Raw genomic sequence first — 12,531 nt, forward strand, 5'->3', positions numbered from 1 at the left:
GTTCTCGCTGGCCACGCTCCGGGCCAGTAGCATCAGAGGTTCTCGCCGGCCACGCTCCGGGCCAGTAGCATCAGAGGTTCTCGCCGGCCACGCTCCGGGCCAGTAGCATCAGAGGTTCTCGCTGGCCACGCTCCGGGCCAGTAGCATCAGAGGTTCCCGCCGGCCACGCTCCGGGCCAGTAGCATCAGAGGTTCCCGTCAGCCACGCTCCAGGCCAGTAGCATCAGAGGTTCTCGCTGGCCACGCTCCAGGCCAGTAGCATCAGAGGTTCTCGCTGGCCACGCTCCAGGCCAGTAGCATCAGAGGTTCTCGCTGGCCATGCTCCGGGCCAGTAGCATCAGAGGTTCTCGCTGGCCATGCTCCGGGCCAGTAGCATCGGAGGTTCCCGTCAGCCACGCTCCGGGCCAGTAGCATCAGAGGTTCTCGCTGGCCATGCTCCGGGCCAGTAGCATCGGTGGTTCTCGCTGGCCACCTGAAGTGAACCAATGATCCCTGGCTTGAGAGTATCACTGCGTTTAGGCGACTGATGATCTCGCGTGCATTCAAGTTCATCAGTGAGCGAGACAGGGAATGAGAAAAGGTGCAGCTGACTCATATTGTTTCCTCTTGGCCCGATGGTTGGGGACCACTAAAGTACACTGTGTAAACACAAAGTACACTGCAGATACAAACAAGCTGGATGAACTCAGCAGTCAGCAGGTTGACTGCTCATTTCAACAGATACTGCCTGACCTGCTGAGTTCATCCAGCTTGTTTGTACATGTTGAATTACACTGTGTAGTGCGGGCAGAAAGAATGGAAATATAACCCCGCAACCCGGAAACAATCTCTCAACAGTTTTTGTGTATTACGTTTGATTTTTTTTCGGGGGAAGTCTCAAAGATCGACCAGTCGATTGCAATCGACGGGTTGCTGACCACTGCTTTACTGTATTCAATCCAAGCTGGCGCCTAGCTAAGACCTCCATTGAGTCACAGCTCAGATTCGATTGTTTTTTAAATTGTTTTTTTGGTTTGTAAGGATGGTATTAAGGACAGAAAGGGTAGTTAGGAGTCAGGGTAGGGTTTAGGAACAGGGATATGTAGGAATCAGAGGTCAGCCTGAAGGCTAGCTCTCCACTCTGTGTTCAAAGACTATCAACGCAGATGTGAGATATCTATGGTTGGATTTTGGATCTTGTACGAAACACTGCCCCCCCGCCCCCCCAACCTGCCAGTGAGTTTTTGGATTTGAAGTGCCATGTGGGCAGAAATAACGAGTTTTGGTGACTCTATATTAGCCTGAAATTCACAATAAATATAAAAAACACAATAGAATCAATGAAAAAAACTACACAGGACAACCAATGTGCAAAAGACACAAATTATGCAAATACTAAAAGAAAAAAATGTAAATAATAGTAATAGATAAAGATGCAATAAATAATACTGAGAACAGAAGCTGTAGATTCCTTGAAAGTGAGTCCAAGGTTATGGAGTCAGTTGGGACCTCAGTGTTGGGGTGAGTGAAGCTATCCACTCTGGTTCAGGGTCCTGATGGTTGAAGGGTAATAACTGTTCCTGAACCTGGTGGTGTGGGACTCTAAACCCCTGCAACTCCTTCCTGATGGCAGCAGTGAAAAATGAGCATGGTCTGGATGCTGGGGGTCCTTGATGATGGATGTTGCTTTCCTATGACAGTGCTATTTGCAGAATTGCTAAATGTTGGGGATGGACTGGACTATGTTTACTGTCCAGTAGCATTTACATCCACACTGTTTTGAGATGTTAGTGATGGAACATATCAGCTCCTGCCTGAGGAGCAACTCGCATCTGGTCTACTTTGTCTCCTATCACAACAGTTGAACAGTTGCTGCCATTTCTTTGTTTCTTCATTCAGCGCTGGAGTATCTGGACAGTGAAGATGCACGGTATTTGTTTGAATGCCTACACAGAAAATGAATCTCAGGTTTGTATATAGACACATGTATGTCCTTTGATAATAGATTTACTTTGTTCTTGTCACTGAGGCACTAAGGACCAGGAAACTTTACCTCAGTGCTTGAAGTCAGCCACAATATTGGGCCTGATCCAGGACAGGAAAATTTCTGGGACCAAAAATGTAATTGAACCTTTCACTGTGCTTCATTAATTCCGGATCTAAACTCATCCCTAAATTGCCTAAGTAAAATGATGCACTTTCTGAAAGTGTCTTTATTCTGATGCAGTAGCATACAGAAGACACCTAGCCTCATTTGATCATACAAAACCCTTATTGATCAAACCAACAATGGATTACCATTCCAGAGAGTAAGTAATGTGGGATACTGTCCTTGAGATGGGTTTCATGGGATACCACATACATAAGTTGGAAATTAAAGATCTGCATTAATAGGACACATCATTGTCGTTATCAAGAAGGTTTGCACACACTTCACATATAATGGGGTTGGAATGGAAGGGAATGGTGGAGCAAACTCGATGGACCAAATGGCCAACTTCTGCTCCTGTGTCAAGTGATCAGAGCAGCAAGATTCCATTTCATATCAATGAATTGTCTAGTTCATTGATATGTATTTCCTGGTAGTGGTTGTGTCTAGTGAAGAATGTTGGCTGAGACAATGGAAATAAGACTTGTTCCTTGGGATAGTTTAATAGATCCTGGGAAGAGTCTGGATTCACCAGACATAGGAGGAATGCCAGTTCTTTTCTTCCACCTGTTTTTCAGCTGAACAGGCTACTGAATAATCCAGTGTTTACTTGCACTTCCAAACTTGTTCCAATGCCAAGAATTCCCAAACCATCTGTACATCTCACTGTTGCTGTTGTTTTAACCAATAATGAGTCTATTTGTCATTGAGGAATATCTACTAATTTGTTTCAAAACAATTAGATGGAAATGGATCCTACCCCATTTTGTTTGGATGACTGGGACATAGTTAATGTCTTCAGTTCTCTTTGCACTATTACTTATTACTTAACCCATTAGCATTTCAGTCTGACCCTCTCCATCAAAAGCTCTATATAATTGCACTAATGCTGAACCATTAAAGCTACATTAAAGATGTCATTTTCTTTGAAATATTCCAGTCCTGTTTACCAGCTAATGGGGTAAATTAATTTTATGCTAATAACTGAAATGATATCATTAGGGAGAAGGAGAAGTTCAGAAAGTACACAGAGTACCTCGACAAGTCTGTTGATAAATGTCAGTGGGAGCACTGGATGGGTGGGATTTAAGGTTGTGCATTGGATAGAGTATACAATTGTTCAAAGGATAAATTATAAGCAATTAAAGTAAAATTAACAAAATTAATCCCAACATTTGTAATCCAGAATATATTATTTCATTACTATTGCTTTGCTTGTAGGGAGATTAAAATTAAATATGAACAGGTTGAGCAAGGTTAGCGGACACAGCACAAAAACATCTAAAGATGTATTTCAAGAAAAATTTAATTAATACAGTATAATTGAAGACAATGTGCATTTTTGTGCGTCTTTGGCATAGTATGTTTCTGTCAGCCACTTCACAGGAATGTTATTGGACCAAATCTGGCACAATGGGCAGCATAATAGTGCAGCTGGAAGTCCTTGGACCTGATTTCGATTCTGACCCGGCAGCCTTTGAATATACATTCTCCCTGTGTTCGTGTGGCTTTCCTCTAGGTGCTCTGCCTTCCTCCTACATACTAAATCTGCATTGGCCTCTCTAAATGGTCCCCCTTGAGTGTCCTGTCAGTGGAATCTTCGGGTAGTTGATGATAATGTGAGGAGGATAAAAATGCAATAGACACAAAATGCTGAAGGACCTCACCAGTCAAGCAGCATGTATGTGTCTCATCAGCAACACAAATTCAGAATCTCCATAGATTCAACTACTTAGAAACTGCTTAAGGTGTGACTCAATCTGCTATGTTGTTTATATCTGCCCAACAATTGGAGACTGCCTTATTGGGACACCTGATTGATACTTTTGGATCACAACCACCAAAAGCCAAGGTATCTTAAATGTTTGAGTTCTTTGTTGGAGCACAAAGGAGAGAAGTGTTGACCAATCTCACCAAAACTCAGGAGTTCCAACAAGCATTGCTGTTTCTGTTTAGAGCTCCTTCATACAGATACCAGAAACTCCTGCAAACGGCCACAAAGCCAGGGACAGATGAAATAAAAAATGAATGGCTATGTGGGAGGGAAGGGTTAGATTGATCTTAGAGTAGGATAAAAGGTCAGCACAACATTATGCACCAAAGGGCCTGTACTGTGCTGTACTGTTCTATGTTTTAATTGTACTCAAGAAGATAGCTACATTAAGGTGGTAATAGTCCTTTTACAAGCAATGCCATATTTACTACACTGCTCCTCTTAAAAGTAAGAGAATGATTGGCATTTATTTCCATTTATTAGGATTTAAGCTTTGCTATCCCACAGATTGTCTAATGTGTTAGACCCTCCAATGTGATTGATGTTTCTTAATGCTCACCCTGGATGCTGACTGACTAACCACTTCAGGATTCACTGTGTAAATGGGTGCTGAATGGTCAGTGCAGCCTGAGTGGGCCAAATGGGTGCTCTATGATTTTATAACTCTAGAATTAGATAAATAAAAATGAAATAAATGCAACTGCTGGAAGTCTGGACTAAAACTCGGAATGAGATGAGCGTTTCTAGTTTTAATCCAGGATTAACCTTGTTTTGAGCCTACGTTTCATCCGCGTTTTATTGCCAGTTGTGGAATGTTGTGCTGCCAAATGGGGCTTTGCATGGATCTGACCAACTTGTTGCCATCAGGTGCTTCTAGTAAATCTCAGACAGGATAGACTGTTGTGTGATTCCCATTTGAGACTGACTGGTGCAGAGACTGAAACTGTATTTATAAACTTCCCCCAAGTTGGCTGGAACAGAACTATGGTTCTTTATCTGATACCAGCTTCTGTGGCAGTCCACGGGTGGTGAAGATCAAGTACATTTTAACAGTGGGGCTACTAGAGTTTATGAATACTGGAACCTGGAGCCTCACATAATCTACTGGAGTAATTCAATAGGTCAAACAGCATCATTGTGAGGAAATAGTCGCCATTTTGGGTCAAAATCCTGTATCAGGAGTGAGACTGGAGAGGTGATATTGTCAGCCCAGAGAGAAGAAGGCGAATGGCAATCGAGTTTTGGGGGTGGGAGCTCCATCTGCTGTTTTATTTTTCCTTTTCCCCTCTCTGTCTGCCTCCATCCATCATTTTCCTGTCACAGTCTCCTAACTCCACACCTCCTCACCTCCCATAAGATTGCTCCAAGAGGCTGGTGGAGCCAAATATGTGTGCTATCTGCCTTATGTGTAACAGTTTACAGTCATTAATGCTCACAGTTGTCTGTGTCACATAACTTACATTTCATCCTCTGGCATATGGGAAACTGATAGTGCACCCGATACAGCTTCCATTGCCATAAACAAATAGTAGCCTAACAGGACAACAGCAGGCCTGGGAGCTTAGTGTGTAAAATAAATGAAGAGTGACTAATTTTTCAAGACAGGTGGCATTTGGTCAGAAGTGTTATTCTGGAAGTCAGAGCAATGACAAACTCCCTAAAGAAAGAAACCGTAAAATAGCTAAGATCAATATTACGAGACCCTATTAAGTTGCAGTGTTAATTGTGGTACATCACTTTAACACTATGGGCTTGGGTAATTAGAAGTTCATTAAAAGCAAAATGCAAACAGGCTAATTAATTCATCACAATTCAACAAGACAAATCCAGCTCAGCTGTTAAAGGAAAGCTTGGATGAGTGACAGCAAAATAAAGATGTGGTTTATCACTGCAAAAAACTCAACTCAGACTTTAAATGGTGGCTTAACCAGGCATGCTCAGTTAGTTTCAATGGTCTGTCCTGCAAACGAGTTTGATAAGGAGAAAAATATCTTTCAACTGTCGGGAGGATATTACATTCTGGAATATAGTTTTTTGGGGCGGCACGGTAGCATAGTGGTTAGCACAATGCTTTACAGTCCTGGTGACCTGGGTTCAATTCCTGCCATTGCCTGTAAGGAGTTTGCACGTCCTGTAAGCATTTCCTTCGGTTAGTCCGGTTTCCTCCCGCAGTCCAAAGACATACCAGTTGGTAGGTTAATTGGTCATTATGAATTGTCCTATGATTAGGCTCAGGTTAAATTGGGGACTGCGAGGCTCCAAGGGCCAATTCTGCTCTGTATCCCAATAAATTAATAAATAACAGATCTGCGTGATCCAGAATCCTACAAGTCCAGGTATGACCTAGAGAAGGCTATCATAAGAGCAAAAAGGTGATACCGCATGATGTCAGAGATACAATCAGATGCACAACAGCTGTGGCAGGGTTTGTACAGCATTACTCCCTATAAGGTGAAGGCATATTGTCAGTGAAGCTTCACTCCTCAGGGAGCCCAATGCCTTTCAAACATGCTTTGAAAGGGAGCTTAACACTATGCCTGTGTGAATCTCCGCAATATTTGGCTACCCTGTGATCTCAGTGGTCGATGTCAGAACCTGTTTCAAGAGGGTGAGCCCCTGTAAGGTGTCAGGCCTCAGCACTGTTCCTGGATAGGTACTACAGTCTGTGTAGACCACCTGACAAGAGTGTTCAAGGACATTTCCCACCTCTCACGGCTGTGGTCTGAGGTTCCCACTTGCTTCATACCAGAGCACTGGAAGGAAGTGGTTCGGGCAGTTGGTTATGGCAAGAATTAACTCCTGCTTGAGGAACGACCTGGACTGGCTGCAGTTGCCTACTGCAACAACATGGCTACAGCAGATGCAATCTCACTAAGTCTCCACTCTGAATCGGAGCATCTAGACAACAACAAAACACAGTTGCTGTTTATCAATTACAGCTCAGAGTCCAACACCACCATCCTCTAAGCAGGTTTCAAAACCTATGCCTCTACTATTGGATCCACTACTTTCTTATCAAAAGACCACAGTCAGTGTGGATTAAATGTGGAAAAATGTGAGGTTTCTCATTTTGGTAGAAGGAGGAGGAAGGTAAAGTATTTTTGAAAAGGTGAGAGACTGACAAGTGATAATTGCCCATTTGAACACATCATTGGAAGTTAAATTGCAGGTGCAGGAAGACATTTAAAAAGTCAATTATATGTTGGTCTTTATTGCAAGTAAACTTAAGTACAAGAGAAAACATCTTGCTCCAGCCTTACAGTGCCCTGGTGAGGTTGTATCTCAAATATTGTGTTGTGCTCCGTTCTACCTAATTAAGTGTAGTGCCCTGGTTAAGAACATGTTTTATTGTGTTACAACTGTTGTGCATGAATTCTTTTATTTTCTGCAGTTTTTCCATAAAACACAGTGTGTTCTGTTAATTAAACTTCACTGTTCAGTATTTTGGTTTCTGCTAAGATAAGGAGCCGTTTGCTCAGCTTAGGTGTGTGGTGTCAGCCAATCGTCTTTGTCTTGGTACCATTCCGTAACATTCTGTCCAGTGGGATGCCATGGAACATTCAAGAGAGCTGGGCGGGATCAGATCTCTGAGGGACAGTGGACTGGTTTTGGGTCTTTGCTGGCAGGGGTTAGAGGAAGGAGGAAGTGCGGAGAAGAGAACAAGGGAAGATGCTCACGGAATCCTGTTTTGTGGAGACGAATGGTTCCAAAGAGGAAGTGCCAATGCTCCTCAGTTAGCTCGTTCATTTGAAATGGTCTTCGAGGGAAGTTCAAACTGTGGCTGGTGTCTTTCACACAGAATGTGTGTGTTGCCCTTAAGGCATTTGTTTAGCTTTATTACATTTTCGCTTTAGTAATTCATTTGTAATTATTTTCTAGTTAAAGTTAAGGTTGTTGAAATTAAATTAATTGTCTGTGATGTATCGTGGCATGCGATGATGTCACACGTGGTTTCACCGCGTCTTGTGGGAAAATACCGGTTTGGAGAAACGGGAAGGAGGGGCTTGTGTGTGCAGGATCAGCGCGAGAAAAATTTCATTCTACGCACTAAGAAACATCATAGAAGCAACACCGTAAGTTCATAAGACAATTGATACGTTGGAGTAAAAACGTTAATACTGATTCTGTTAAAAGTAAGACAGTTGATAAAGTTTATTTTCTTGTGCTATTGAAAGCGTTATTGGATAGTTTGTGTTGAAGTGTATTTAAAGCTGTTGATGGCATAGGTAGATTCTGACTGTATGTTGTACTTTAATGTAATATAGTTTGTTGTAGTTTTACTTTTACAAGTATTTATGATGTAAATGTGATGCCAAGAAGGAAACAAATACTGTATATATTTTGTATTGTTTTATCAGCAGTTTTCACCATATATTGATGTGGAAGAGTGAACAGTAAATGGTTAACCTTACTGTGATCGTGCCTTCATTGACTATGGTTTAACTCAGTGTTTAGTTCAGAGGTTTTACACCTGTACAAGAACATGACAAAGTGGGTTCAGGGCATGAGTAATCAAAACAAAGTAACTGTTTACTCCAGAAAGGAGCTGCAACATTTATGTGCACATTTAGATTGAATTAACTGTACTTGGCCCTCATTCTGTTTTCTTATTAGTTGTTTATTAAGGTTGAAATATCTGTAAATATACTTCCACTTTAATTTTATGCTGGCATTTTTATGTCTGTTATCTACTGGCAAATGATAACTTTGCATGGGGCAGCATTTACATGGAATTCACCCTAATTTCTGTTCCTGCATCGGAACGTTCCAGTTTTCCTGTTTGGTTTAACCTGAATCACACCGACCCTAGACATGCATTACTTACTGAAGGTGGGCTTCTCACCATTACTCATGCGATGCTGAGTCACATGTCTGTAGCCAGAGTTAGCCAACAAGCCTGGTTTATCATGGACCACAATGACAGGGTAAACTTGTGATAGTGAGGGTGCTGAGAAGGTTCATCAGATCGACTGTTGGGAAGGTAAGTTTGGTGCATGAAGAGAAATTAAACAAATTGTGCCCACACTCTGTTGAGTTAGGAGAAATACCAAGTGATAAAAACACACTAGATTGTTATGGCACTTGACAGCATTAATGTGAAGTTAATGACTTTACAGCAAGTGTTGTCTAGAAGTGGAGGTGGTGGTGGTTGCAGTCTCAGAACAGGGTAGTTTAAGTCCAGTCGTTCAGTATATTCAATAGAGAGATCAAAAGGGGGATGTAGTCATGTATTCTATGTGAAAGAATTTTAGATGCTAGAGCATTTGAAGATATGGTTCCGAAACAGGTTTCAGGATAAAATATAAGCCATGATCTTAATGAATATCAGTGTACTTATGCAAACAAGTGATGTTTGCATAGATTCGACGTATTATTTTAAACTTTGACAAATAGTATCCGGATTGGTTGCATCATGGCCTGATAAGGAAACTACAGTCCCCAAGAACAGAAAAGCCTACAAGAATTACCAGCTCCTCACAGGAATAGCCCTCCCCATCACTGAGTGCTTCTACAATGCGCACAGTCACAAGAAAGAAGAATTCATCATCGAAGACCTCCACCACCCAGGCGATGCTCTCTTCTTATCAGGAAGGAGATACAGGAATCCTGGATCCTAAAACACCAGGTTCAGGAACAGTTATTACCCTTTCAACCATCAAGCTCCTGAACCAGCATGGACATCTTCACTCGCCACAACACTGAACTGATCATTGACACTGTAGCGGTGTGCTACACGCAGAGCTCAAATAACGACACGTAGTTGGTGAACTGCAGTTGCAAAAGAGATTTATTCAAACTTCGCGGCCTCGCTTTAAAGCCTTCCTGATCCTGCCCTCCCAGGGCGGGAGTGCTGTAGGGGGTGCATATTCACAGTCCTGTCCCGCGTGTGGGCTTTTCCCCTTGCTGGTGAAGCAGACTTAGCGCCCTCTTTGGGACAGGCCTCAATGCCGGCGCGCGCCACTTTGTGAGCCGGTTCGAGTGCACTGGGAAGAGGGTCGCCACATAACCCCCCCCCCAGAACTAGCGATACACCCCCCCAATGTTCTCAGTCTGGGTTCGGACTCTGTTTGGGATGTCTGCCTCTGTGCCGTGGTGCCTGAATCTCAACCGGCTGCACCAAGTCCACATGGGCTGGTTTGAGTCAGTCCACTGTGAAAACCTCCTCTTTCCCCCCAAGGACCAGCACAAATGTGGACCTGTTGTCTCTGATCACCGTAAACGGCCCCTTGTAGGGCCGTTGTAGCTGTGTCTGGTGTCTGCCCCGTCGTACAAAAACAAACTTACAGTTCTGCAGGTCTTTGGGTACGCAGGTCGGGTTCTTCCCATGCTGTGAAGTGGGTATGGGGGCCAGGTTACCGAGCCTCTCACGTAGTCTGTCCAGGACTGCTGCGGTTTCTTCCTCTTGCCCCCTTGGGGCTGGTATGAACTCTCCTGGGATGACCAGGGGTGCGCCGTACACCAACCCGGCCGACGAGGTGTGCAGATCCTCTTTGGGCGCTGTGCGGATTCCGAGCAGGACCCAGGGGAGCTCGTCCACCCAGTTAGGCCCTTTGAGGCGGGCCATGAGAGCCGACTTCAGGTGATGGTGGAAACGCTCCACTAGTCCGTTCGACTGTGGGTGCTAGGCAGTTGTGTGGTGCAACTGTGTCCCCAAAAGGCTGGCCATAGCTGACCACAGGCTGGAGGTGAACTGGGCACCTCTGTCAGAGGTAATGTGGGCCGGTACACCAAAGCAAGATACCCAGGTTGCAATCAGTGCCTGGGCGCAGGATTCAGAGGTGGTGTCGGTGAGCGGGACCGCCTCTGGCCATCTTGTGAACTGGTCTACGATAGTGAGGAGGTGCCGCTCTCCTCGCGACACTGGCAGGGGGCCCACAATATCCACATGAATGTGATTGATACGCCGGCGGGTGGCGTGGAACTGCTGCGGCAGAGCTTTGGTGTGCCGCTGCACCGTGGCTGTTTGGCAGTGCATGCACGTTCTGGTCCATTCACTGACCTGCCTGCAGAGTCTGTGCCAAACGAACCTGTTGGCTACCATCCAGATGGTTATCCTGATGGAGGGGTGCAATAAGTTGTGAATGGAGTTGAAAACGCGCCGCTGCCAGGCTGCCAAAACGATGGGACGGGGTTGGCCGGTGGTTACGTCACAGAGTAGGGTCCTCTCACCTGGGCCTACGGGGAGGTCCCGGAGCTGCAAACCGGAGACTGCAGTCCTGTAACTAGGGATCTCCTCGTCTGTCTGCTGTGCCTCCGCCAGTGCTTCACAGTCTACCCCCTGGGGAAGGGCTTGGATGTGAGGTCTGGAGATAAGCATCCGCCACGACATTGTCCTTTCCCGAGACTTGCTGGACATCCATCGTGTATTCGGAGATGTAGGACAGATGTCGTTGCTGGCGGGACGACCAGGGGTCAGATAATTTCGTGAACACAAAGGTAAGCGGTTTGTGGTCCGTGAACGGGGGGGGGGGGGGGAGAAGGGCCTACTAAGAAGTACCTGAAATGCCAGATTACCAAGTATAGCTCCAACAGTTCAACCGTTCCCGGTCGAAAGCACTGTATTTGAGTTCAGGTGGTCGTAGGTGTTTGCTGAAGAACACCAGGGATAACCAGCGCCCCTCGATGAGTTGTTCCAGTACTCCACCGACTGCCGTGTTAGATGCGTCCACCGTGAGGGTGGTAGGGACGTCCATGCGGGGGTGCACAAGCATCGCGGCATTTACCAAGGCTTCTTTGGTTTTAACGAAAGTGGCGGCGGACTCCTTGTCCCAGGTAATGTCCTTGCCCTTACCCGACATCAGGGCAAACAGGGGGCACATGATTCGGGCTGCTGAGGGGAGGAAATGGTGGTAGAAATTCACCATACCCACGAATTCCTGAAGGTCTTTGATTGTGTTGGGTCGGGGGAAATGGCGGACTGCGCCTACCTAAGCGGGCAGAGGGGTCGCCCCGTCTTTAGTAATCCTGTGGCCCAGGAAGTCGATGGTGTCGAGCCCGAACTGGCATTTGGCGGGGTTGATTGTCAGGCCGTATTCACTCAGTCGGGCGTAGAGTTGACGGAGGAGGGACAGATGCTCCTGAAGACTGCTGCTGGCTATGAAGATGTCGTCCAAATAGTTGAAAGCGAAGTCCAGGTCGCGTCCCACCGTGTCCATTAACCGCTGAAACGTCTGTGCGGCATTCTTTAGGCTGAACGGCATGCGGAGGAATTTGAAAAGGCCAAATAGAGTGATGAGTGCCGTTTTGGGGACGTCATCCGGAAGCATCGGGATTTGATGGTATCCCTGGACGAGGCCTACCTTGATCTGTGCGCCGTGCAGGTTTGCTGCAAAGTCCTGAATATGCGGCACAGGGTAGTGGTCCAGTGTTGTAGCTTCATTCAGCTTGTGGTAGTCGCCGTATGGTCTCCAGCCCCCTGTTGCTTTGGGCACCATGTGCAGGGGGGAGGCCCATGGGCTGTCGGACTGCCATATGATTCCCAATTCCTCCATCCTCTTGAACTCCTCCTTCACCAGTTGGAGCTTGTACGGGGGAAGCCTTCGAGCACGGGTGTGGAGGGGTGGTACTTGTGTTGGGATGTGGTGCTGTATGTCATGTCTGGGCATGGCTGCCATGAACTGCGGTGCCAG

At 45.6% G+C, this 12,531-nt stretch overlaps 1 protein-coding gene across 1 annotated transcript in view; it reads right to left on the reverse strand.

The window, feature by feature from the left end:
• Nucleotides 1-260: 260 nt before the first annotated feature.
• LOC132401336 (protein eyes shut homolog) overlaps nt 261-12,531 on the reverse strand; it is a 1,222,700-nt gene continuing 1,210,429 nt past the window's right edge. The window contains exon 34 of the mRNA XM_059983465.1: nt 261-471. Coding sequence (XP_059839448.1) covers nt 261-471 — 211 coding nt within the window. The remainder of the gene's footprint in view (nt 472-12,531) is intronic.

Source organism: Hypanus sabinus, chromosome 10 (genome assembly GCF_030144855.1).
Source record: "Hypanus sabinus isolate sHypSab1 chromosome 10, sHypSab1.hap1, whole genome shotgun sequence".
Classification (NCBI taxonomy): Eukaryota; Metazoa; Chordata; class Chondrichthyes; order Myliobatiformes; family Dasyatidae; genus Hypanus; species Hypanus sabinus.